Source organism: Pelophylax lessonae, assembly GCF_965119305.1.
Source record: "Pelophylax lessonae genome assembly, chromosome: 5".
In the NCBI taxonomy this organism is placed as follows: Eukaryota; Metazoa; Chordata; class Amphibia; order Anura; family Ranidae; genus Pelophylax; species Pelophylax lessonae.
In genome coordinates, this window is record NC_138772.1 from 334269730 (window position 1) to 334296990 (window position 27261).

The 27261-nt window shown below is 43.7% G+C and overlaps 1 protein-coding gene across 1 annotated transcript in view; it reads left to right on the forward strand.

The window, feature by feature from the left end:
* Window positions 1-27030, forward strand: part of SYCP2L (synaptonemal complex protein 2 like) — a gene marked incomplete at its 5' end in the record, with an annotated part of 320901 nt that extends 293871 nt beyond the window's left edge. The window contains 2 exons of the mRNA XM_082258962.1: window positions 10557-10599; window positions 26961-27030. Coding sequence (XP_082115088.1) covers window positions 10557-10599; window positions 26961-27017 — 100 coding nt within the window. The 3' untranslated portion in view covers window positions 27018-27030. The remainder of the gene's footprint in view (window positions 1-10556; window positions 10600-26960) is intronic.
* Window positions 27031-27261: the final 231 nt, after the last annotated feature.

A 27261-nucleotide genomic window follows, 5' to 3' on the forward strand; every position in this document is an offset into this window, starting at 1 on the left:
ACACAAAGAGATAACCTTACATAAGATACAAACTTAAAACGATAAATGCAATGTGATATTTAGCTAAACGATGAAAGTGAAATAAAGCAAGATTATGTTTTTCCCAGGTGTAGTATGAACCATAAATTAATATTCTATATAATCAGACCACAATAGTCTGCGAATCACATGGCCGAAAGTCATTCCACTGCAGATGAAATGAGAATAAGCCATGCAAAACGGAAGACGTAAAATCTCAAATAATGCGCTTAATCTGATATTAAAATGTTATAAAAACAAAAATCATCTCTTTAGAGAAAAATCTACATATGGTTTATACGGCTGGGATTGTACTTTCATTACCCTTTAAATAGGAAATGTAAAACATTTAAGGAAGTACATAAACAATATTGAATAATAATCAAGTAACAGCAAGGCATAATTACTATATTTAAAATGGCCGCTAATTTAGAATGGTAGTTACCAGGTTCCTTAAGAAGGCTGCAATTCCAAGATGGTGGCCAATTAGGGAGGAGTTTCGCTTGGCGTCCCTCAAAGGTTCAGATACATGGTGGACCAAGATGGCGTCTGTGTAGATGAGTCTATGCATGGCTGTTAGTAGTGTGTATGTTGTAAGTGTGATGTGTCTTGTGTGTGTCCGTTGTGTTGTGTTGTGTTCTGTTATTACATCTCTGGTTTCTTTTTATTTTGTGTTGAACAAAAGGGCAGTAAAAATTATCATAAGCCAAACCCAGTGGGAGGAACATTATTCCTATTGGTTGGAACATCTTATTCATTAACTGGTGATGTCATAGGGTGACACCTCTTGGTTAACCAGTATATTAAAATTAATTAAAATTTCTCCATTTAAGACTATTATAAAAAAAACATAAAATGTAATCATGCTCTCATCTATGACGTCCATTTAATCCACCAGGTATCTGAATAAAGATTAATCTTGGTAACACTATTCTAATATTTAATATATCTTATGTAATATATATATTGGACTTTACTTTTTAACCCAAGACTTCAATTAGTAGCAGTAAGAATTGTATAGATACATATACAGTTATATATATTGATACACAACAGCTTGTATATGTAACTTTTTCTATACATGGTTTGTTTCCAATTAGAGTATTATCCATTTAAGGGATTACTATGTTAACAACAGTACATTTATGATTTGGACTGGATGATAAAATATGGGTGAAATTTCTGACCATTTGACACTACTATATGATAGAATATAATGTACTTCTCAGTAGGAGGTTGTCATAACATCATAGTTCCATAACACCTTTTGTATATGATGGGGCAGAGATATCAATTTATGATTTTCTGAAATTCATTTTGAGATTTGCAGTTCTCATCAATCTAAGTGACAATGTTTATGTGACTCCGTGTAGATTTCAACAACTTTATCCCCCTGTTTGTGTTTAGGTAAATAAATGACAGATTCTCGTCTTTGTCCAGACAGTTTTGTTTGTCTTCTCAGGGTGGAAACAATAGTTTACTTGCATTGTGTATGGTTGAACACAGGTGTTATCCTGAAATTGAGTTTCGCCCATTGTGTGAGTCATGGCCTGAACATAAAGTTTTACGACCTCTCTGGTTTTTCGTGTTTCAAGACCAGGGGAAGGATGTCTTATGTAAACCTTTTCCCCCAAAGGCCGATCCACCTGTGATAAGCGATTTATTTATCTGTCTTTCTGAGTATTGTATTTAAAAGTTTGTCAAACACATTTTCCTTTTGGGGCAGATGACACAGCTTCTCATCTCAAAGTTCAGGCAAACAAAACCATGTCAAACAATGGACGCAATGTGTGTTTCAAACTGAAAGAGTTTTGACTCAATATGTAGCAAGGTCAATGGAGGCCTCAAAGTTCACAATTCTTGACCTGTAATAATAAAAATGTATTTCTATTTTGCACTGAAAGTTTAACAAATCCCCCCTCCTTGGAAAAAGTGTAAAAAAAATGCCGTAGCCATTTGAAACATTTTTCCAAGGCAGACTCTTGAAGAAATAGGGCTTAAATCGGACTTTGACAGCTTTGTAGATAGGTATGGAATAGTTGAATGGGGTGTAGACACCTGCAAGTAGGTGTAGTGACTTCAGTAAACAAGCATGGTGACTCCGAGTGAGGTGTGGATCCAAGGGTTATCATCTGTTGGCCAGTGGAATGTGGATTTCTCCGGGCACTTTTGCCTTTGGCTGTCTTGACGGGTTCGTCTTGGTAGACTGGCCATCAGGGATATCCCGGGGTCCTTCACACTGTCACCCCCCTCGGGTGTCTCAGATACATCAGACTCTCGGTTTCCTGCTTACTTCCTGGGTCTCTTAGTCCTATAAAGGGAAATGGATTCCATGAGAAAATGATACATACAGTTTTCAGCCATAACTTTTAGTTGGGATTTCAATGTAAAGTTAGTATCCTGAGCTTCCTCAGAGTCCTCCTTTTATTCCATCGTGTGATCAGCCTTTTATCTGACCACCATGGACGGTGAGACTATATATGCAACCTTTCCCAGGGGAGACTGACTTCTGGGGCTCATTAACATGGGGACGTATTCATCACCATGGATACCACACATTGAACAATTGAACAGTGATATACTATTTTGTTAGAATTTACCTTCTACTTGGGAGGAAAAAAAAAAAATATAATATCCCCCCTTTGGGGCATCAATGCAATTCATGGTAGGCAACAAAACTACCTGACATTGAGGATTCTTCTTGGTTACCGTAATACCACCTTTAACCTCTTGACTTCATTACGTCATTAGGGTTTGATCCTCCTTGTATCACCGCCATTGGCGATTTTTCGAAATGTGCCCGCTTTGAGCGACCTGTTTGAGTCAGAGGGATGAAGTGACCACTGAAAAATAGGAGAGTAGTTATTATCTAACAACCAAGATCCCCCTGGCAGGGATTTTCAGGATCCTCAATACTGTGACCTGGGGATAAAATGGTGTTAGAACCTCTGTCTCCTATGCATCCATTCAGTGTGTCCCTCTGATCCCTTGCTATTTGGGCATTTAAGGATTTTGTGGCCTTTGGCTGGTCACAAGATTTGTTCCTAAAGAGGAATTATTTTAGTTCGGGCTACAGTGCCCTGAGTGAACCAAGTGATCATCCGATCCACCTTGGCATCTACTCTGCTGAAAAACCTTTTCAGAAATAGAATTATTGGCTTTTTTTTTTTTTTTTTATATTTGGCTCCGCCTCCGGCGGTGCCTATGTCTCTCGGGTACAGACAGATGGGACAGATCCCTATCAGAACCATTTGCTCGGTTCTGGCGGGGTCTGGGCCTTAATGTCTCCATCTTCCCGATGATTTTGGGGAGCCCTAAGATGGGGCAAATCCCTATTTATTTGTGGGGTCCCCCCTTTTGTTGAGGATATTTGGCATAGCGAGGATTTCCATCCTCAAGGGTGAATTGGGCTCTTTGGGGATACTCTCTGGAGATTCTTTTAAACCTTGGGCCCTGTCCCCTTGGAAAGAAATCCTAAAATGGCCTCTGTTCCCCCCTCCTTATTGGTGGGGTGTCCGGTGTCCTCCTTGAGGTATCCGGTATAAAATCTTGCACCTTTTTATTTATTTATTTATTATTATTTTTTTTTTTTTTTTTTAGTGTTAAGGTTGAGGAGAAAGGTGTGTTTCTGCCACAATTTTGGTGACAGGCTCACGCCTTTCTTTGTTCACTGGTCTGTTGGATGGAGTGCAAATTGTCGCTCTCTTTTGCCAACCATTCCAGTGAACACCCCAACTTGTAGTCCCTGGCCAAACTTATTTTTATGTACCTGGCCGATGCCTCAAAGCACAGGGTTTTAAATTCTGGATGGTTGTACTCAGGCTCCTCCATTGAAGGGTGTTAGGCACTTTTGAGTACAGTACAGCAAAAATTCAGTGGGCTTTGGTGCTGTGTACATTTTAAATTATATATAGCAGCTCTAGCAGAGTTAAGGATTTTCTTTTTTTTTTATGTGTGGGCCGACTTTTAAATTACATCCTTGAGGCACAACACAGATAGGCTGTTTTCGTAGGCCTCAAGATGATTAGTAATGTCTAAGGACCCTTTCTTAATAAAAATCGGGACAGTACTCTTTTTAAAACAAACTTTTTAAATTCTGGAGGTGTATGGTATCTCTTTAGGGGTGCTAGTCTTTTTGCGGTGACCCGATATGACTCATACCTAGTTATGTATGGCTGCCCAATTTCTGCCCTCCTATCTTAGGAATATGGCTGGGGTAGGACGTGGACTCTTTGCCTAACTCTCCCCCCCTTGTCTGGGTCTTAACCATCAGACTGGGAGTCATATCTGGGTCTAATTAATTACTTCATTTTATTTATAATGCAGGACTGATAAGCAGTACCCTTTTGTATGGACACCATAACCTTTTTGAATTTTCCTATTTATTTTTTGATGAATTCCTGTCCTTACTGGAACTGTTACATTTTTATTTTTATTTATTTATTTTTAAATTTTCCACTGCTGGTTACTCGGCAACTTAATTTTCAACTGCTGGTTACTCGGCAACTTCCACTAATGAAAAAAAAAACATTTCCTTGCTCAAAACTTCCTACTTCTTGCATTAATCGTTTACATTGTTCTTTCAAATGGTTGCTTATATTACAGCTTTCTGAACAAAACTTCTGCCACAGTTCTACTTTTTCCTGCAGTTTCACGCTACATTTTCTTAACCTATGTGTCCCAATAGAGGTCACTTTCACCTGCTCAAGGAGGTTCCTTATCTCACTTCTTATTATTTGGAGTGGAGATTAGAACTTTACTAAATTCCTTTTTGCTGAGCCTTATGGTGCAGTTCCTCACAGAGATACAGTAAGATTGGCCATGATTCTAAAAGTATGTGATCACGCTTCCTGAAGTCTTTGGGGTTAGAGAAGCTTTCGGTGAGTTCATACATCAGGTTTTCCCCTACCCACGTCTGGTGCCCATTTTTGGCCCGACTTTTTCTGAGGATTTTGGTATGACTCCAACTAGCCTATACATATACCACCATTTTAGACTCAGAGAGGTGTCTCTACATATTCTAGATCTGTGCCGAATCTACTGGGGCTGTGGGATTGACATCTAGCCAGAGTTGGCAGCGTGAACCTTACCTTATGTAGACATTTTAGGGCATTACTATCAATATTCACAATTAAATAATTTAAAAAAAAATTATTAAAAAAAAATTCTATTTTTTTTTTTTTTTTTTTGCAAAGTTATTAATTATGTCACCATGATCAAAATTATGATTGGCATATGTAAGAAATTAATGATATCTCAGCAGTGCAACTCCATTTAATATGTTGTGCGTTTTGGTATAAAATTTGACTATTTTTAATTTATTACTAAAAGGCGGTGTCTGAACTATCAATAAAATTATGACGCAGTGCCTCCAGCCGATTACGGCAAATAACTTAATAACTAAGAAAAACCCAATCAATTTTGTTCAGACCTCCAATAATATACCACAATAATTTTCCCGAGTTCTTTTTTTATCAGTTAATTTCTTTTTAAAAGCATATACCAATCTTAGTGAAACAGTCTACAATAGGGAATATATATATAAGAATATTTATTCGCAAGACATATTTTCACCATAAATGATCATACTTGAGTGACACAAAGAGATAACCTTACATAAGATACAAACTTAAAACGATAAATGCAATGTGATATTTAGCTAAACGATGAAAGTGAAATAAAGCAAGATTATGTTTTTCCCAGGTGTAGTATGAACCATAAATTAATATTCTATATAATCAGACCACAATAGTCTGCGAATCACATGGCCGAAAGTCATTCCACTGCAGATGAAATGAGAATAAGCCATGCAAAACGGAAGACGTAAAATCTCAAATAATGCGCTTAATCTGATATTAAAATGTTATAAAAACAAAAATCATCTCTTTAGAGAAAAATCTACATATGGTTTATACGGCTGGGATTGTACTTTCATTACCCTTTAAATAGGAAATGTAAAACATTTAAGGAAGTACATAAACAATATTGAATAATAATCAAGTAACAGCAAGGCATAATTACTATATTTAAAATGGCCGCTAATTTAGAATGGTAGTTACCAGGTTCCTTAAGAAGGCTGCAATTCCAAGATGGTGGCCAATTAGGGAGGAGTTTCGCTTGGCGTCCCTCAAAGGTTCAGATACATGGTGGACCAAGATGGCGTCTGTGTAGATGAGTCTATGCATGGCTGTTAGTAGTGTGTATGTTGTAAGTGTGATGTGTCTTGTGTGTGTCCGTTGTGTTGTGTTGTGTTCTGTTATTACATCTCTGGTTTCTTTTTATTTTGTGTTGAACAAAAGGGCAGTAAAAATTATCATAAGCCAAACCCAGTGGGAGGAACATTATTCCTATTGGTTGGAACATCTTATTCATTAACTGGTGATGTCATAGGGTGACACCTCTTGGTTAACCAGTATATTAAAATTAATTAAAATTTCTCCATTTAAGACTATTATAAAAAAAACATAAAATGTAATCATGCTCTCATCTATGACGTCCATTTAATCCACCAGGTATCTGAATAAAGATTAATCTTGGTAACACTATTCTAATATTTAATATATCTTATGTAATATATATATTGGACTTTACTTTTTAACCCAAGACTTCAATTAGTAGCAGTAAGAATTGTATAGATACATATACAGTTATATATATTGATACACAACAGCTTGTATATGTAACTTTTTCTATACATGGTTTGTTTCCAATTAGAGTATTATCCATTTAAGGGATTACTATGTTAACAACAGTACATTTATGATTTGGACTGGATGATAAAATATGGGTGAAATTTCTGACCATTTGACACTACTATATGATAGAATATAATGTACTTCTCAGTAGGAGGTTGTCATAACATCATAGTTCCATAACACCTTTTGTATATGATGGGGCAGAGATATCAATTTATGATTTTCTGAAATTCATTTTGAGATTTGCAGTTCTCATCAATCTAAGTGACAATGTTTATGTGACTCCGTGTAGATTTCAACAACTTTATCCCCCTGTTTGTGTTTAGGTAAATAAATGACAGATTCTCGTCTTTGTCCAGACAGTTTTGTTTGTCTTCTCAGGGTGGAAACAATAGTTTACTTGCATTGTGTATGGTTGAACACAGGTGTTATCCTGAAATTGAGTTTCGCCCATTGTGTGAGTCATGGCCTGAACATAAAGTTTTACGACCTCTCTGGTTTTTCGTGTTTCAAGACCAGGGGAAGGATGTCTTATGTAAACCTTTTCCCCCAAAGGCCGATCCACCTGTGATAAGCGATTTATTTATCTGTCTTTCTGAGTATTGTATTTAAAAGTTTGTCAAACACATTTTCCTTTTGGGGCAGATGACACAGCTTCTCATCTCAAAGTTCAGGCAAACAAAACCATGTCAAACAATGGACGCAATGTGTGTTTCAAACTGAAAGAGTTTTGACTCAATATGTAGCAAGGTCAATGGAGGCCTCAAAGTTCACAATTCTTGACCTGTAATAATAAAAATGTATTTCTATTTTGCACTGAAAGTTTAACAACTTAGGGAGATTCCTCTGCTTACACTGTCACAGAAGGTAGCCTTTTTGGTGGCTATTACCTCTGCCTGCAGAGTGTCTGAATTGGTGGCACTGTCCTGCCGTTCTGCTCTGGTGGGCCACAGAGATTAAGTGGTACTTTGACCTAATCAGTCGTTTCTTCCTAAGGGGGTTTCTGATTTCTATTGAATGAAGACATTGTGCTGCCTTCACTCTGTCCTAAGCTCAAGCATCCCAAGGAAATTGCCTTGCGTTCTTTGGCTGTGGTTCGGCACTTAGGGTTTGCCTGGTCGTTACTTAGTCTTTCAGGAAATCAGTCTCTCCTTTTGCCCTCACAGAAGGACCTCGGAAGCGATTGGCTGCATCTGCTGCGACCATATCCAGATAGATCAGGCAGACAGTTGTACAGATGTATTCACTTAAGGGTTAGGTTCCACCTTTCCCTGTGAAGGCGCATTCTGCAAGGGCGCTGAGTGCCTCTTGGGCCTTTCGCCATCATACAAGTTTGCAAGGCGACAACTTGGTTGTATGTGCGCACGTTCACTAAATTCTACAAAGTAGATGTGTTGGCATCCTTGGATGTTTTTTTTGGCCACAAGGTTTTACAGGCTGCTCTTTTAAAGAGCATTTTGTTCTTTGAGGGTGTATGTTGTTTCTCGTTGAGCTCCATGTTACCTGGTTGGCTAAGTTTAGCCTTTGGGGAATTACGTTCTTTCTCTGCATTGTTTTCCTACCCCTCATGCAAATACTGCTTTGGGACATCCCAATGGTTAAGAAGAAGCTGTCTGTCAATGAACGATAGAGAAAACGGTATTTTTGACTTACTGTAAAATCCTTTTCTCTGAAGTTCATTGAAAGACGCAGCACCCGCCCCTCTATTTGAGTGGGTTGGGGTTTTTTACTTCTGACACTGCTTGCAAATAAACTTAATTATATAGCAGTGAGTGGGTGTATGCCTTCAGGGACTGCCCCATAGGCGTGGTAAACTTTTTTCCGGCCTAGTGTCATACTCCTGTAGAGGGCAGCGTAACCCAATGGTTAAGAAGAATATGGAGCTGCGTCTGTCAATGATCTTCAGAAAAAAGGATTTTACAGTAAGTAAAAAATCCAGTTTTTCCAGCAGGACTTGGTACATGCCCACACTGCCAAAAGTACAAATACCTGGTTTATTAATCATGGTATCACTGTGCTGGCTTGGCCAGCAAACTCGCCTGACCTAAACCCCAAAGAGAATCTGTGAGATACACCAGACTCAACAATGCAGACGAGCTGAAGGCCACTATCAAAGAAACCAGGGCTTCCATAATGCCTCAGCAGATCCACAGGCTGATTGCCTCCATTGATGCAGTAATTCATGCAAAAGGAGCCCTGACTAAGTATTGAGTGCATACTATACTGTATATGGACATAAGGCAGCCAACATTTCTGTATTAAAAATCCTTTTTCTCTTTTGTTCATTGACACCGCTCGTGATCTTCTTAAACCTTGGGTTATACTGCCCCCTACAGGAGTAGGACACTAGGCAGAAAAAAAGTCTGGCTACGCCTATGGGCAGTGCCAGGGGATATACCCCCTCTCTCTGCTATATGTACTCAGTTTTTTTCTGCCTAGTCAGGAGTAAGGACCTGGTTCCTTGCTGGGATCTCTGGTCCTGGCAATTTTTTCTTTTTAGATTTTTTTTTTCTCCTGGTTTTTTTTTTTCCTGTGAGATCTACGAATAACTGCCAGACTGGGTGACGGCTGGATAATCTAAATCCAGTGTTCTACGACAGAGTCTCCGCCGGAGTCTCAGCGTTCCTCCTGGCCTACAGCCCCCAATTTCAATGGAGAGGAGGTTCTGTCTGGAGCGGTGCCCCCCTAGTTCCTGGTATGGTATGCCCCTATCCCCCTGGAGAGTTTTGGGGTGGACGTGGGCCCCTCCATGGGCTGGTCGGACCCCCGTGTTCCCCTCCTTCCCGTTGGGCACCCCCTTCATTGGTCTGGTGCTCCCTGTGAACCATCTGGCCCCCCCTTTTCTTTACTTATGCTGGGGCTGTGGGGTGGTCTGGTCCACCTCCTGGGATGGGGGCAGGGTGCTGTGCTGGCGATAGGGGCAGGGGGGGTGCGCCGCCGGGGATCAGTTGTGGGGGGGGCTGTACCTGGTGGGGGCCACGCAGGGCCGCCATTTTGTTGTAGCCTATGTGCTTAATGCACGACAGCCATGTTTGTGTAGTCCAGCGGCCATTTGCGTTATTTTCCATTGAAAATAGCGGCGACCATGACAGTGGAGTCCTCTGGGTGGCGATTTCAGCGGTGGGAGCCCCTTCTCATCCCCTGGTGCGGACTCCTGGATCATTTAATCTCCTGATCACCACACGTGGAGTGCAGATTATCCTGGTGGCTACAGGTGCCTGTTTCTGCCAGGTTGTGAGTCTGGTGGGGTCCTCTCCATCTCTGCTGAGGATAGATAGGTGCTCTGTTACACCGAGTGGTGGTGCCGGAGCGGTGGGGGTGTCCCTAGCAGTGTGTTTACACCTTTTTTTTGTGGGGTCCCCCTATAGACACCCGTCTTCTATTACATTTTTTGGTTACACCAAAAATTTTACGGCAGCCATATTCAATTTTTGTAGAATAAATGAAATATTTGTAGAATTATTCTACTAGGAGGCTCCATTATTACATGTATGTAGCTCCTAATCCATATGTTCAGGGTTGGCTTCTCAAAAGGGTTTAAAACTTTTGAATTGGCATAACCATTAGTAAACTAGCATTTTATGAAGTGAGAATTCAGCAATGGCAGTATTTTTCAATACATACTTCGTTGAACACCATCCAGAACATAGTTGTAGGTTTATGATAAAATCTGTCATGTTAATGAATTGATTTTATAAAAGGCATTTGGTATTTAGCAGAAACCTTTAAAGAACAGAAAAAAAAAGTTGAAACCAATTTATTTGGTAAGAACCTACAGAATTGAAAGTACCATCTGTGTTCTGCCTCTTTGAATTGACACTGTGTGTGATTTTTTTTTTCCAGACTTGAAGCAGTGCTTGGTGAGACCAAGAGCCTTCTTACAAAGGTATTGTATTTTATGTTCACTTGCAAGAGGTAACAATCCTGGTTGCCGCTCTTTTTATTTGCAGAATACACCATTTGTTTTACACCAATGATTTTGCTAAAGTTGACCATGCATGGATGGAAATTTGGCCAGTTCAGCAGGAACCAGCCGAATATCAATCCGTGTATGGCTTGTTCCCATTTGGGAGGAGTTGATCTAGTGATCGACTACTGAATGAGTCTGTAGGTATATTTTTGCTCGATCAGCGCTTGTAGCCAGTCTGTTGCAGCACTGATCTGTGTATTCTGGCAGTGAAGGAGTCCCACTGCCAGAATACACTAGCACAGCAAGGGGATTCCCCCATCCATCTCCAATATGTGGTATGGGAATCGGTTTGGTTTTTTGTCTTTTGATCAGCCAGCTGGTTAATAAACAAAAAACTAAAAAAAACGTGATCCATCAATGGAAAGCTCCAGTGTCCCTTTCTTTAGTGATATCCCTATCTGCCAGTGAACTTTTTTTTTTTTTTTGCTACTTGTGCTATAGAACACAATGCTGTGTAATAACAAATAAAGTATACTCCAGTGCTACCAATATCCGTGTGTAAATCTGTACGAGTTAACAAATTAACAAGCACCTAATAGTGTTCCCATGATTATACAGTGCATAGATGCAAAAAGATATTGGCGCTGCTAATATATATAATACAAAGATATTACAGAGCACAATCAACACAATGTTGCTTAAATCCAGTGATGTGTAAACCTGATATTTCAAATTTTTTTATCTTCACCTACTAATATTGTGCAAAATAAATTATAAATACTTCATACTCCTTAATAAAAAGTTCATATTATAAATGAAATCAGTCTCTCCTGTCTTTTCTACCCGTGTGCTCACAGAACTCTCCCCTTCAATTTACTTGTATAATAGCTTATACAAGTTATCCTTTAAGGAGTTCCTTTAAAGAACTCCTACATACATCCTTCCACACCTCGCTATGATAGAAACAATCCAGTACAACTCCTGATTAGCACTGGGCAGTCACATGCAGTCTAGTGCTACAGTTCTTACCAGGAGCCCTTCTGTCCTCTGGACCTCTCCAACCATCAACACCACCATCGCCATCAGGTGCATGAACACAGACCAGGAACGTGTCTTCAAAGACCCTGCTCTCTTTTAACAATTATAGCTCATGCCTTCAGCCCTATTGTTGTGTTAATGCTCTTGAGAATGTGATTCAACAAGTGTCAAGAATCACTCTTATCTCTGTGCACATGCATAGGAATTTGTGGCTAAGAGCTGGGTCTGCTAAGCATGCTTTTAAGAAACCTCTTCTACACATGAAGTTGATTAATGCCTCTGGGGAATCTCTTGGTGAATTCATCATGAATGTAACTGAGGGTAAGGCTATCCTACTCTTCAAAAAAAAAAAAAAAGTCTAAGACTCCTACAGCTTCTACCTCTGCTCAAAAATGGTATCTTTCCGTTCTTCCCAGGTGTCAACCTCTAAACCAAGGCTTAAAACTTCCTTTTGTTGCAAGCCCTGAGCTTACCAGCCTTCCCAAATGCCCTCCTCACAATGAGGGGTACCCCCAGTCCTATGGGTGCGGGGGCACCTGTTGGCCTTTGTGCCAGTCTGGATTCGAGATGTCCTGGACCTCTGGGTCCAATCTGTCATTTCATAGGGGTACGAAATAGATCTTCTATCCATGCCCCCTCCTCCCTTTTTACCTTCCAGTCTGCCAACTTAAGCACAATAAGTGGCTGCACTAGTTCCTTTAGAAGAATGATTACATAGTTTGTACTCCAAACCTATTCCCAAAACCAAAAAAGAGCATCCACCCAATACAGGGCTCAAAATCCCAAAACTGATTTCTTCATGTCCCAAAATTCTGGTTGTAGTCTTCAAGATCTGTCATTGCTTCCCTCAGACAAGCAGAATTTTTTGCATCAGTAGACTTGCAAGATGCTTCTCTCTATATTCCTATTTTACCATCATATCAAGGCTTCCTGCATTTTTCTGAGGGATACCAGAACTTCCAGTTTGTGGCACTGCCAATTGGGTTCTCTTCTGCACCTTGAGTGTTCACAAAAAAAAGCTTGCTCTGCTCCTGGCTTCTTTAGGAATCCATTCATGTCACAGGTTACCTTAAGGGCCTCCTATTGAAGGACTCCTCAGCCAAGACCTTGTTTGCCAACCAAAGCATCCAGTTCTTTAAAACCTATGGCTGGATGCTCACTTTTACAAAGTCTTCCCAACAAACAGCCCTCAAGCTTTCTTGAGTATTTGGGTATAATCTCGGACAGCGCCCAAGCCAGAATCTCCTCTGTTTAAAGAAGATTGTCTCCCTTCTGTCCCTTGGATCACAACACCCTTCAATTTGCTTCTAAATTAGGATTCTGGCCCTCCTTTGAGGCAGTTCTCTTTGCCCAACATCATTCAAGATCCTTTCAATCCAACATCTTTTAAGAAATGGAACAAGCAGACCCAATCCTTGGATCGCCCATTGCTTATGTCAAGTCAGATGACGATCTCCCTGGCATGCCTGCTTTGTAACTTGCAAAGTTGTTCCTGCAAAATGTTGGAATGTGATAATGGCAGATGCAAGTTTTACAGGCTAGGGTGGAGTAAACATCTCCCTTACTGTTCAGGGGACATTGTCCTGACAGGAGTTAGGACTACCCATTAATATTCCAGAACTGAGAGCCATCAGACTGCCTGTACAATATTGGACCCACCTTCTATAAGGTCACCTATTCAAAGTACAGGTGGACAATGCCTACATCAATCATCAGGGCTTAGTAGCCTTGTGCTGTTATGGGCAGAAACTTGCATTTCAGCTCTTTCAGCCATCCACATCTCGGTGCCTTGACACAGGGGAGTGGTGTCTTCAAAATTTCTGCCAAAGGTTGGGAAAATCAGATGTGGACAACATTGCCTCAAGGTTCAACAACCAGCTGAAAAAAATTTAAGGCCAAGACCAAAGATCCTCAGCCTTCACTAGATGCTTTCGTGGTGCCTTGGACTCAATTTACGTCTCATTTATGCCTGGTCCCGGTGATTCTCACTGCATCAAATGAAGCTAGGGAATATTGTCACTTGTATTTTGCCCTTTTTTTCTTCTGGCCTTAACCAGCATCTGACCTGGAGTAGCTTTAGAAACCCCTTGCCTTGCAAGGCCTTATCAGAACTTTTCTACAGGCAGTTGGTCATATAATTCCCCAAATTCGACTTTCTTTGTCACCTTTGGATCTCAACCCAGTTCTTCTGTCTGTTAAAGTCCCCTTTTTGAATCAATTAGAGACATTCCATTGGAAGACCTCCCCTTTAAGGTTGCCTTGTTGGATACCATCACGTTGGTTAGGCATGTTTCTGAGTTAGCAGCTCTATCTTGTAAATGCCCTTTTCTTGTTTTGCACAAGAGCAAGGTGGTTTGACGTGGAATGAGGACCTCCTCATCCTTTTACTCTGTCCTGCCCCAAAACATGACATGGAAATTGCCTTAATTTGTCTGGACGTGGTTAGGGCCATCTGAACCTACTTGCCAGGCATGGTTCTGTTTTACAGGAAGTAGTTCCTTTTTGTTCCACCATTTCCAGGTGAATCTGACAAATCCTCCTTTCCAGGGCCTGTGCCCTTAAGGAACAGAGTTCTTCTTTTTCCCATCAAAGCCCATTCCTCCAGGTGTCTCCTTGACTTTTCAGCATCAAACATCTGTGTCCCCAACTTAAAAGACCGACACCTGGTTCTCTGTTCACACATTTTACAAGTTTTACCATGTGGGCATTCAGGCCTCATGGAAAGTGAGCTTCAGCCGCAAGGTGCTTCAAGCTATTATCTGAGTGTTTTGTTTGCGTTCTTTAAAGTGAATGTAAAGTCTCGTCTTTTTCCCTGTAAAAATGACAAACCTGTCATACTTACCTGCCCTGTATAGTGGTTTGGCACAGAGCAGCCTGGGCTCTCCTCTTCTCGAGTCCCCCTTCGGTGCTCCTAGCCCCTCCCACCTGTTCAGTGGCCCCACAGCAAGCAGCTTGCTGTAGGGGCACTCTAGCCGAGTCACAGCTCCCTGTGTCCATTCAGACACGGAGCCCTGACCTGGCTCTGCCCCCTCTCAGCCCTAATTGGCTAGCTGACTTTGATTGGCGGCAGCCAATGCCACTGCTGCTGTATCTTAGCCAATCAGGAGGGGAAATCTTGGACGGCTGAGACACTTGTGGACATCGCTGGACAGAGAGGGACCTCAGGTCAGGTTTGCTCAAGATTATCACCTTTATCTTTAGGTACTGTGTGGATGAAGATCTAACGTTTGCCTGTATAAATATGACAAAGGCCATTTTTTTCCTTTTCCATTGAGGGACACAGTCATATACTGTCAAGTCACATTGCTGCATAGAGGATGATTGGACACTGGCAAATTAAATTTCTCTATCGCTCATTGACAGACGTAGTCCTCGGTGATACAGCACCTTCGGGTTATGTTGCCTCCACAGGAGCAGGACTAGACAGGAAATTAAAATGCTCTGGCCACACCCTAGGGGCAGTCCCAGAGGGTATATCCTCTCTCTCTCTCTCTGCCTCAGCAAATCAGTTATTTTCTGTCTAGTTAGGAGTAAGGACCTAGATACCTTGCTGGGATCTTCGGTCCTGGCAAGATTTTTTTCTTAAAAGATTTTTTAGACAGCTTTTTTTCTCCAGTGTTCCTGTGAGATCTTCAAGCAAGAAAGCTGAACTGGGCGACGGGCTGGATGTTGAGATCCGGTGGTCACCCCAGTTGAGCCTACGAGCGCGTGCAGGCCATAGCTCCGCGCTGGGTCGGCCGCGACAAAGTCCCATTAAGGGACTGACCCAGCGAGTTAAACGTCTCGCTGAAACGCCAAAGACCATGACTCACGGCGTCCATATCGGTCGACAGCCCTCCCGCCCCGGTGGAGAGGGGTACTGTCAGGAGTTGGTGCCCGCCTGGTTCCGGTATGGTGAGTAGTATGTTCCCCCTTTTCCCCTGACGGGTCTTGTGGTGAACGCGGGCCCCTCTCTGTATGGTAAGATAGAGTCCCCCTCTATCCTATAACATGGCACAGATCCCCCTACTTTGAGTGTGATTTTATGTGCAAAGAGCCAGGAGGCTTGGTTTGGGAGCTAACAATCTAATTGTATACATGTTTTAAAGATTGTAATCAGTGGCATTCTGGGAATCTTACTGTGATAAGAATAAGGTACCTACCAGTCAGAAGCCACGGACATGTAGACTGCCTTCCTAAATCAGATCTCCAGCTATAAGCAGGCCTTCCGAACGGCCATGCGGTCCGCCGGGGCCGGTACCGCCAACCACGCCAAATCCCCATGCAGAGAGAGTGTTGTGTGCCCTGCAGCACACCGCTATTCAGTACAGGCCGCCGCCATTTTTTTTTGCTGGATTGCACGAGCCGCCATTTTGGCGTAGCCTCGTGTCTCCAGCATGGGGGCGGCCATGTTTGAGGTGATCCAAACACCTCGTGGAGCTAGGGGAGGCGCCGAAAGGCGTGCAGAGGGGCGGAGCCGCCTCCTTTCTTCCTGGGCAGCCAGCCAAAAGACTTCCTGTTTGTCAAGACAGCGCTGTAACCTGTTGCAGTTAAACTCTGAGCATCAAGTGGTGAGCCTGGGGGTCTATCTCTCTCGATCGATAGGGATCCCTAGCAGGTAACACTAAGGGGCTTTTGTGGCGCTGGGGGTCTGAAAAAAAAAAAAGTTTTTTATTTTTGAATTATATTATCCAGGAAGTGACTGGAATTATCATGGACCCTGCCACACATATTCCCCCACCTGTTTCCCTCGAGGGGGCCACGGGACCCGCCGGTGCACAGAGTGTAGAGGCATTTACAGCAATTTTGGAGTCTATGGTGGCTCGGGTGGAGGTGGCCTGTCAGGGACGGGGGTCAAGGAAGCGACCCCCGCCTACCCCTATACTATCTGACACCTCTGACTCAGATTCAGAGATGGTCACTGCAGTTGCAGGTCCCTCTGCAAGGGCTGTTACCTCAGGTAAAGCTCCCTCAGACAGTGAGGAGGACGTTTCTTCTCCCGCTATAATTCAGGAAGAAGCATTGGTGGACGCACTAGTTGTGGCAGTGCAGGAAACCTTAAAACTTGAGGTTTTACCGGCAGAGGCAACTGAAACAGAGATTCCTTTTGGTACTAACAAGCCCATCAAAACGGTGAAGGTTTTTCCTGTACCCAAGTGTTTTGGTAATAAGATTAAAGGAGAATGGGAGCATTCTAAACGTACCTTTACTATTTCCAAGCGTATTGCTAGAAGCTATCCGTTTGAGGAATCCATCATTAAGAAATGGACGGTACCACCAGTGGTGGATCCACCTATTTCCAGGCTGAATAAAGCCACGGTTATCCCAGTGGAGGACACTTCGTCCTTTAAGGATCCGGTGGATCGAAAGATGGAAGCAGAGTCCCGCACCATCTTCTCTCTGATAGGGTCAGCATTTAGACCAGTAATTGTTATTGGTCTAGTTTCCCAGACACTTACGGAATGGGCGAGAATGGTACGCCAAGACCTTAGGGGAAAAGATATTCCCCAGGAGACATCTGATTTGATGGAACAGATTATACAAGGGCTACAGTTTATCTGTGACGCAGCCTTGGACACTACTCCCCTATTAGGGCATGCATCTATGTCAGCGGTTATCCTCAGACGTGTGCTGTGGTTAAAATGCTGGTCAGCTGACCTAGGTTCCAAAAAGACCTTGACAAATCTCCCCTTTCAGGGGAATCGTCTATTTGGGGCCACCCTAGATGAAATCATTAAGGATGCCACTGGGGGCAAGAGCACTTTTTTGCCACAGGCTGCTAAAGCTAAGGGACCTCGCAATAAGCGAGGACCTTTCTTTACCGCCCATAAAGGGCGCCCGGCTGGAACAAGCAGGAAAGGCAAGACTCCTCCAGGAGGGTTCAAGAAGGGCTGGTCGGACAGAGGACCAACTCAGCCAAACCCGAAGCAAAGGAGTACACAGCCTGAAGGTGCGCCCCCACCCGGTTTCAGGGTGGGGGGACGTTTTCACCGGTATTCAGGACATTAGATCGAGCATCAACTACTACTACCGGTGCGATTCTTCCCTTCCAACATTTAAGTACTACAGGAAGCGGTAGTTACCATTCCCTGAATAGATCTTTTCCTTTACCTTTTCCTAAGATTAGTCCCAATGCCTCACAGGAATCGGATCTGGTTGACCAGACAGGCCAAGAAGCCTCTAGTCGGGTGACTTCGGTCCCTGAGGTTCAACCAGAAAAGATCACCCTTCCCGATAACAATCAGGTATCTGATAAATGTGTGGGAACAGAAAACGACCAGACTTTCTCGGATGGTCGGGGCCAGATACCTCTAGGGACGCCTGGTTCAGATCCAATCAGCGCCAGTGGTCCTAGAAATTCTAGGCTGGCCTCGTCAAGCCGGCCTGGCCGACTTGGACATGCTAGTCGCAGACGTTCCGTGGGAACTTCGTCTCAGGGAGTGTCTGTGGTCTCAAGGACCAATTTACCATCGTGCTTTACAGTCGCTGGTTTTAATGGCCTGGCCATTGAGACCCAAGTACTGAAGGACAGAGGTTTGTCTGCTTCAGTCATTCCTACCCTTATTAAAGCAAGGAAAGCGACTTCCAGCAAGGTCTATTATCACACATGGAAGACTTATATTGCGTGGTGCGAATCTTTAGGATTTCCTCCACGTACCTATTCGGTGACTCGAATATTGGCTTTTTTGCAACAAGGGGTTGAGCAGAAGCTAGCCTTGAGCACCATCAAGGGTCAAGTTTCAGCATTAGCAATCTTCTTTCAGAAACCTTTAGCTACCAAGTCCTTGGTGCGGAATTTCATCCAGGGGGTGCGGCACCTGGCTCCACCAGTCCGCGCGCCCTTACCGCCCTGGGATCTTAATTTAGTTTTGTCGGTTCTACAGAAACCTCCCTTTGAAAACATCAGGGAGATTCCCTTGCTTACTTTATCCCAGAAGGTGGCCTTCTTGGTGGCTATCACTTCTGCTCGCAGGGTGTCAGAACTGGCTGCATTATCATGCCAGTCCCCATACCTAGTGATTCATAGGGATAAGGTAGTACTTCATCCTAAGCCATCCTTTCTTCCTAAGGTGGTTTCAGATTTTCATCTGAATGAAGATATTGTACTACCTTCCTTGTGTCCTCAGCCCAAGCATCATCGGGAACATGCGTTGCATTCCTTAGATGTGGTTCGGGCAATCGGGGTATACCTGAAAGCTACGGAATCATTCCGTAAGACGGATTCACTTTTTGTGATCACGGATGGCCCCAGAAAGGGTTTGCCTGCATCTGCCGCGACCATTGCCAAATGGATTAGACAGACGGTGGTACAGGCTTATTCTATTAAGGGTCAGAGTCCTCCGTTCCCTGTTAGGGCGCACTCCACTCGAGCGCTCAGTACTTCCTGGGCCTTTCGCCATCAGGCGTCAGTGGTCCAGGTATGTAAGGCGGCCACCTGGTCGTCGGTACATACCTTTACAAAATTCTATAAAATTGATGTGACGGCATCGGCGGATGCCTCATTTGGCCGCAAGGTTTTGCAGGCCGCAATTTGAGGAGACCGGTGGTCTACCTCGAGGGTTTTTTTCTGTTTGTTGAGTCTCATCATTAAGGATGAGCATGTGACACAAGGGGCGTGGTCTCCCGATGACGTCATCTGGTGGCCACGCCCCTAATGGCTATATAATAAGCTGCAGAGACCAGAGGCCGGCATAATCGCTGGAGACGTCGTCGGAGGAGGACCGGAGGAAGAAGGAGAGCCGACAGCCGACAGCACAAGAGCAGAAGACCGGAGAGGAGAAGACAAGAAGAGAGGACATCAGAAGGGCGGACAGCAAAAGAGCAGAAGACCCCACAAGAGAAGACAGCAGAAGACCCCCGGAGAGGAGAAGACAAGAAGAGAGGACAGCAGAAGGGCGGACAGCAAAAGAGCAGAAGACCCCACAAGAGAAGACAGCAGAAGACCCCCGGAGAGGAGAGGACAGCAGAAGGGCGGACAGCAAAAGAGCAGAAGACCCCACGGAGAGAAGACAGCAGAAGACCCCCGGAGAGGAGAAGACAAGAAGAGAGGACAGCAGAAGGGCGGACAGCAAAAGAGCAGAAGACCCCCGGAGAGGAGAAGACCCCGAAGAGCCGGATGAAGATTTTTAATAAACTTTCCAAAACGTCTCCTGTCATTATTTACATACACTATCTTTTATGGGGTGAATGGGTAGGGGTACAGTGTACCCCAATACCCATTCACACAGGGAGGGGGTCCGGGATCTGGGGGGCCCTCTTGTTAAAGGGGGCTTCCAGATTCCGATCAGCCCCCTGCCCGCAGACCCCCACAACCACCGGCCAGGGTTGTGGGGATGAGGCCCTTGTCCTCATCAACATGGGGGCAGGGTGCTTTGAGGTGGGGGGTGCAGAGCTCCCCCTGCCCCAAAGCACCAACACCCCCCCATGTTGAGGGCATGTGGCCTGGTGTGGTCCAGGGGGGGTGGGGCCGCTCGCTCGTCCCCTCCCCTTTCCTGGCCTGCCGGGCTGCATGCTCGGATAAGGGTCTGGTATGGATTTTGGGGGGGACCCCACGCCGTTTTTTCGGCGTGGGGCTACCCTCAAATTCCATTCCGGACCCGAAGGGCCTGGTTTGGAACCTGGGGGGGGAACCCCACGCAGTTTTTTTTCCCATTTTTGGCGTGGAGTTCCCCCTCAAGATTCTCACAGTGCAGGTAGTGCCGCAAGTCGGATCCGACTTGCGGTGCGACTTCCATTCAAATCAATAGGCTCCCATAGGGAACCATTGATTTTGAATGGAAGAAAAAAAACGTATAACGTGGCTGAACGTAGGTTCATCACGTTCAGTCACGTTTAGTCACGTTCGGCCGCGTTTCTGCGTTTGAAACGTCGGGAAACACACGTTCGAACGCAATATAATTGCGTTCTAAAAAAAGTCCCTGAACGCAACTGCCTGCAAATGACTGTAAACTACCATGTGTACATGGACAGATAAGATAACATGGAGCTGCGTTCAGGGACTTCTGAAAAAAACGCCCAACTGCTCCTAAACGGCCATTTCCAGCGTCCCGTGTACATGGAGCCTTAGGCCAATTTAGACAGGAAGCAATATACCTACCAACATGTCTTTGGGAGTATGGGAAGAAACCAGAGTACGCAGAGGAAACTCATGCAAGCACAGGGAGAACATGCATACTCCATTCTCTGACCGGGATTCAAAGCGGCCTTGATGCCTCAAGCAGACCATCAAAGCTAAAGCGAATGCTCCAAAGATCTATTCCCATTACACTTGCACTTTAGGGGTTTTGAAGTTAAAGTAGCATTTTGCCCACTTAGTCTTTGAGGGATGAAGTCCCATGAGGCATTGCAAGGCTGACAAGTACAAGCTTGACTCCCAGAGGAAAAGGCATGATGGAACTTGTCTCACAACAGCTGGATGACTGTAAGTTGAGCACCCATGCCTTAGACCTATCCTTGACACTATCACTGGATGACAAAGCATTATCCTGCCTCAGGATAAGAACTCTAAAGAAAGGTTGGCCAAGTTTCCGCGAGTCTTCACCCATTCCTGGTGCAGGAATAGCTATATCCTCCAAGTCTGGTTATCTGGCCACCTGCAAGGTCAGGAGTATAAAATCTTCTAAAGCATAAGAGCATTCTTCAGCATTGAGGTGTGCAACTTTTCCAAGTGGGTGAAGATGTTTTATTAATCCCGGAACCCTTTGGGTAGTTTGCCCCTTTAGGGCTGATTCACACTAGGTGCATTTTTATTCTGGTAATAAGCTGGGAAAATGTTTAACATGGATTCTAATGGCCCTAGTTACCCCCCATGTAATCTAATCTAATGTAGTCAACAAAAGTAGAACATGTTGCATTTTTTGTTCTGTAAGGAACACAACTAGAACCTGGCAAAAACGTATCCTAAACTCACCCGAAACACATAGGTTCTGAATTGTCTTCAGTTGAGAAGAGGATAAAAGGGAAATGCAATGGAAGGCATCAAAAACACGCATGCAAAAATGCATCCGGAATGCAGAAATTGTGGTGTAAACCGGCGTTTAGACATTCAAGGGCAGAGACTGATTCTTAACCACCAGTGCTCTCTTCTGCACCTAACTCCATAACTCCCTGTGTCTCAGCGCAGGTTAGCAGACCTCCCTATGCTTCCTTTGGGTCTTTGGGACTTAAAGTTTCCTGTTCGAATTCCTTTGCCAGTTCAATCTCTGGAGCTGCTTCCCAGCCCATTCCCTTGTTTGTTTCCGTTGGGAAATGTTATCAGATGTTTGTCTATCAGGTCCACATTCCCTGCCCTTCCCCAGAGGAAATTTTATCCTAGTGCCTTCTCATGACATCCCCATTGTGGGACACTTAAATGACTCCCTGTGGAGAAAATGGCTGTTGTGGGCGGTAGTTTTTCATTGCCATCCCTATGGTAGAAATGCCTCTTAGATTAAGTCGGATCCTGCTTCCTCAGGGATCAGTGCCAGAAAATTGTTATCCCCTGTGCATAGTATGGTACTTCAGTAGAAAGGTCTACAGCATGATTACCCTCAAATCCCTGCTCCATAGTGAGGCTGTTACCCTTCGATCAACTGTCACAGAAGAATTGTGTCAAGTGTAACCCCCTCCGAGGCAACACCTGATGACTAAGTTCTCCAGTCTTGGGGCTGAGGAGAACTACTGGTTCCACCATAAGGAATGTCCTGGGATTGAAGGACATTTGTCTCCTGGATTAAATTCTGAAGTTCACACCAGGTGGTTCCTTCTACATCATGGCATCATTTCCTAATAAGTTTTCCCTAACCTCCACCTCTGAGAGAATAGTGTTTTGTTGATGAGTAGTTTGGCACCTAAATAGGACCAAACACTGATTTCTAGGCCTGTTTGCTCTGCTTTCTTCAAGTATGACCTTCTGAAGACCAGTATTCCCAGCTAGTTACTTCTGGGCATGGGGGAGATGTCCATGCACCAAGGTGCATGCCATATCCAGCCCAGGTGGAGGACATTGGAAAAGGGTGCCATGATACTCTGGTCTATCTGCATGCTTAAGCTAGCTTCCTAATGCAGGAATCCTCTGAAAGTAGCAGAGAATGCTTTAATGACTCCATGTAATTTGTCTGCCTGGGTCTAGGCCTTAACACACTGGTCATCTTGCAGACATGTTTTTCTGGCACTCTCCCTTGCATTGGTTTTGCACAGGGGAATGTTCTTCACCATCCTAAAAATACTTCTGATGGTTGCTCCACAGACTGACGCATCATTTGATGGGGGGACGGGGGTCAGGCTCCTCAAAAACTCAACGCAACTAAGAGATTCTTGGGCAAGTGCTCTTTTTGACCTGTTTCAGGATTGTATTCCTTTCTACAACTATATGGGAGTTGAGTTTGCTCCTCAGCCCTATCGTATCTGTATTCCTTCCTGTAAGTTTGGAGAAGAGATAACACCCTCTATCCCCTGGATAATCCTGGTCTAGGAAGCTTCCACGTAACTTATTTTATTAGCCACGCTGACTCCATGGGATCAATTCTTGGGTCTCTATGGGATAGACTAATAGGTAGTCTTCGTCTTAGCAAGGTGAATGTTTGCCCTGACAGTCCATTCATACATGTTCCCCATTTCTCTAGGATCTGGTGAGTTGAGGCTAGGAGCCTTCTCTCCGTAGGGCGGCTCTGGTCCCCCTTTTTTTTCCAACTTCTTCTGTTCCCAGTTCTTGCACAGGAGTTGCCTTTTTGTGTTAGTCACACATAAAGCTGTAAGTCCTTCCCCGTTTGGAAATTGTATTTCATTCCACCTACTGGTGGGTACATGTAGACCAGTTTTCCAAGTTATGGTCTTTGATTTTGGGTCTCCCCACTTATGATGTCGTCTCCTCACATGTGTGAGAATTCTTGACCTTTTAGCATTAGGTTAATTCTTGGGCCACCTGGTCTTGCCTTCTTACAACCAGTTGGTGTCCCTTAGTTGACGAGAGAGAAAACGTTTTTTGTAATCCATGTTAAATTGATTTAATAGATTCCATTGAGGGACACAGGTAACATCCATCTGTGTTGTTCATGTTTTTGGTACAGCTTTCTACAAACAGACATCCTGGTAGTAGCAGGAGTTATCCTGGGCTGGCCTACAGATTTTTTTTTTTTTTAATTACCAGTGTCCAATTCTGCTATATGTGCATCCGGAAAGTATTCATAGCGCTTCACGTTTTCCACATTTTGTTATGTTACAGCCTTATTCCAAAATAGATTAAATTCATTATTTTCCTCAAAAATCTACAAACAATATCCCATAATGACAGTGAGAAGTTTTTGTTTGAAATCTTTTCAAATTTATTAAAAATAATAAAATCCTATGTACATAACTATTCACAGCCTTTGCTCAATACTTTTTTGAAGCACCTTTGGCACCAATTACAGCCTCAAGTCTTTTTGTGTATGATGCTACAAGCTTCGCACACTTATTTTTGGGCAGTTTCTACAATTCTTTGCAGGAGCTCTCAAGCTCCATCAAGTTGGATGGGGAGCATTGGCGCACAGCCATTTTCAGATCTCTCCAGACATGTTTAATCAAGTTCAAGGCTGGGCCACTCAGACATTCACAGAGTTGTCCCATAGCCACTCCTTTGTTATCTTGGCTGTGTGCTTAGGGTCGTTGTCCTGTTGGAAGATGAACCTTTGTCCCAATCTGAGAGCGCTTTGGAGCAGGTTTTCATCAAGGATGTCTCTGTATATTGCTGCATTCCTGTTTCCCTCGATCCTGACTAGTCTCCCAGTTCCTGGCGCTGAAAAATATCTCCACAGCATGATGCTGTCACCACCATGCTTCACTGTAGGGATGGTATTGGCCAGGTGATGAGCGGTGCCTGGTTTCCTGCAGACGTGATGCTTGCCATTCAAGCCAAATAGTTCAGTCCTTTTGGCAAACTCCAGGTGGGCTGTCGTGCCTTTTACTGAGTGGCTTCCTTCTGGCCACTCTACCATACAGGCCTGAATGGTGGAGTGCTGCAGAGATGGTTGTTCTTCTGGAAGGTTCTCTTCTCTCCACAGAGAAACGCTAGAGCTCTGTCACCGTGACCATGGGGTTGTTGGTCACCTCCCTAATGCACTTCTCCCTGATCACTCAGTTTGCCCGGGACACCCCGCTCTAGGAAGAGTACTGGTGATAACAAACTTCTTCCATTTACAGGTGATGGAGGCCACTGTGCTCATTGGGACCTTTAATGCTGCAGAAATGTTTCTGTACCCTTCCCTAGATTTGCGCCTGTCTTGGAGGTCTACAGACAATTCTTTGGATTTCATGGCTTGGTTTGTGCTCTGACATGCACTGTTAACTGTGGGACCTTTTTATAGACAGGTGTGTGCCTTTCCAAATTATGTCCAATCAACTGAATTTACCACAGGTGGACGCTAATCAAGTTGTAGAAACATCTTAGGGCCCTTTCACACAGGCGTTCCGCATGTCCGTAAATCATCCTATTTTTTTTGCGGATGATTTACGGACATAATGTATGTCAATGGCATTGTGGATGTCAGCGGATGACCATCCACTGACATCCAATTTTCTTCCTTTCAGTTCTGTTCCGTTTTTTGGAACGGAACAGAACCCTATTTTTGTTCCGTTGAAAAAACAGAAAGGAAGCAAAATCTGATGTCAGCGGTGTCATTCACTGACATCCGCAATGCCCATAGACTTACATTATGTCTGTATATCATCCGCAAACGGATGGGATGATATGTGGACATACGGAGCGGATGACACAAGTGTCATCCGCTCCGTGAAAAAAAAAAAAAGTGCCGGAGCGGATCGCAATGCGGTCCGCTCCGTGTGAAAGAGCCCTTAACCAATTAAGCCCCGGAAGATTTTACCCCCTTCCTGACCAGGGGGTATTTTGCGATTCGGCACTGCGTGACTTTAACGGACAATTGCGCGGTCATGCGACGCTGTACCTAAACGAATTTGACGTCCTTTTTTTCCCACAAACAGAGCTTTCTTTTGGTGGTATTTGATCACCTGTGCGATTTTTTGATCACGCGCTATAAACAAAAAAAGAGCGTCAATTTTGCAAAAATAACAATATTTTTCACATTTTTTTATATGAAATTCCCCCCAAAAAAAAAGTAAAAATCAAAATTTTTTTAAATTTTCGGCCAATTTGTTTTATGCTACATATGTTTGGTAAAAAAAATCGCAAAAAGCGTATTTTGATTGGTTTGCGCAAAAGTTATCGCGTTTACTAACAAAGGGAAAGATTTTTGTCATTTTTGTTGTGTTTTTTTTTAACGCGTAATGGCGGCGATCTGCGATTTTTTTTTTTTGCTGTACTGCGACATTGGGGCGGACAGATCGGACCCTTGACTGACATTTGTGACACTTTTGGGGTTACCAGTGACATTTCTACAGTAATCAGTGCTATACATATGCACTGTTACTGTAAAAATACACTGGTTGTGAAGGGGTTAACTTTATTTGGAAGGGAGGGGCTGTGTGTATCCCTAGGGGCGTGCTTTCTACTGTGATTGGCTGTGGCTTGAGCTGTAAGGACACTGATCAACGGATCTACATACTAGATCCGTTTTATCAGTGTCTTTACAGAGCGGAGAATGACAGGCAGCTTGTTTACACAAGCTGCCTGACATTCTCCCTCTCCCCCGCCGATCGCCGAGTGACCGGCGGACATCGGGTCCGCTGGTCACACGCGCGGGGGGGTCCGTGACCACGCGGGAGCGCGCCTCCGGGGGCGCGCGCTCGCTCCCTAGACCCTCACAAGCTAGTGACGTAGCCCTACGTCACTTTGCCTGTGAGGGGCTGACTGCCGACGTAGATCGGCGTTAGGCAGTCGGCAAGTGGTTAAGGATGATCAGTGGAAACGGAAGGCATCTGAGCTCAATTTAAGTGTCATAGCAAAGGCTATAAATACTGATGTACATGTAATTTTTTTTTGTTTTTCCTTTTTAATAAATTTGCAAAGATTTCAAACAAACTTCTTTCATGCTGTCATTATGGGTATTGTTTGTAGGATTTTGAGGAAAATAATGAATTTAATCCATTTTGGACTAAGGCTATAAAATCACAAAATGTGGGAAAAGTTGAGCCCTTTTTATATACTTTCCAGATGCATTGTAGGTGGTAGTATAACGCAACAGTATATAACTCCCGGTGTTCCTCATTCACACCAAGAAAAGGATTTTATAGTGCTTAAACACTAAAATGCATACGAATAATTTTAGCCTAGGCGTTATTGACCTCTATAGCGTACCGGAGCTGAAGAGCTCTTACCATAATGTGCAAGTATATGTACTACTGTACTATTTTCTGGTCTTTTAACCACTTTTCTTTTTCTGATTTAGAATAATGACCAATTGACGGAAGTCACAGAAAGTTCCCAGAAGCCTACAAAAGACTGAACTACTTTCAGCTTTTTCAGCTATAAACTACTGCCTGCTTGTTTTCATGTTATAATGTTTTCATTTTCATGTTTGTGGTCATGAAATAGTGCTGCCCTTAATTTATATTAAAAATGGTGGAGGTAACAAGAATTTGGTATAAATACTTGGGCAAAAAGTCAGGTTGTGTGATTTTGTTTTTTTTTTTTTTCTTTACATGTTTATATTGGGGGTGATCAAGGCCTCAGGTAGGAGCTGTCAGAAA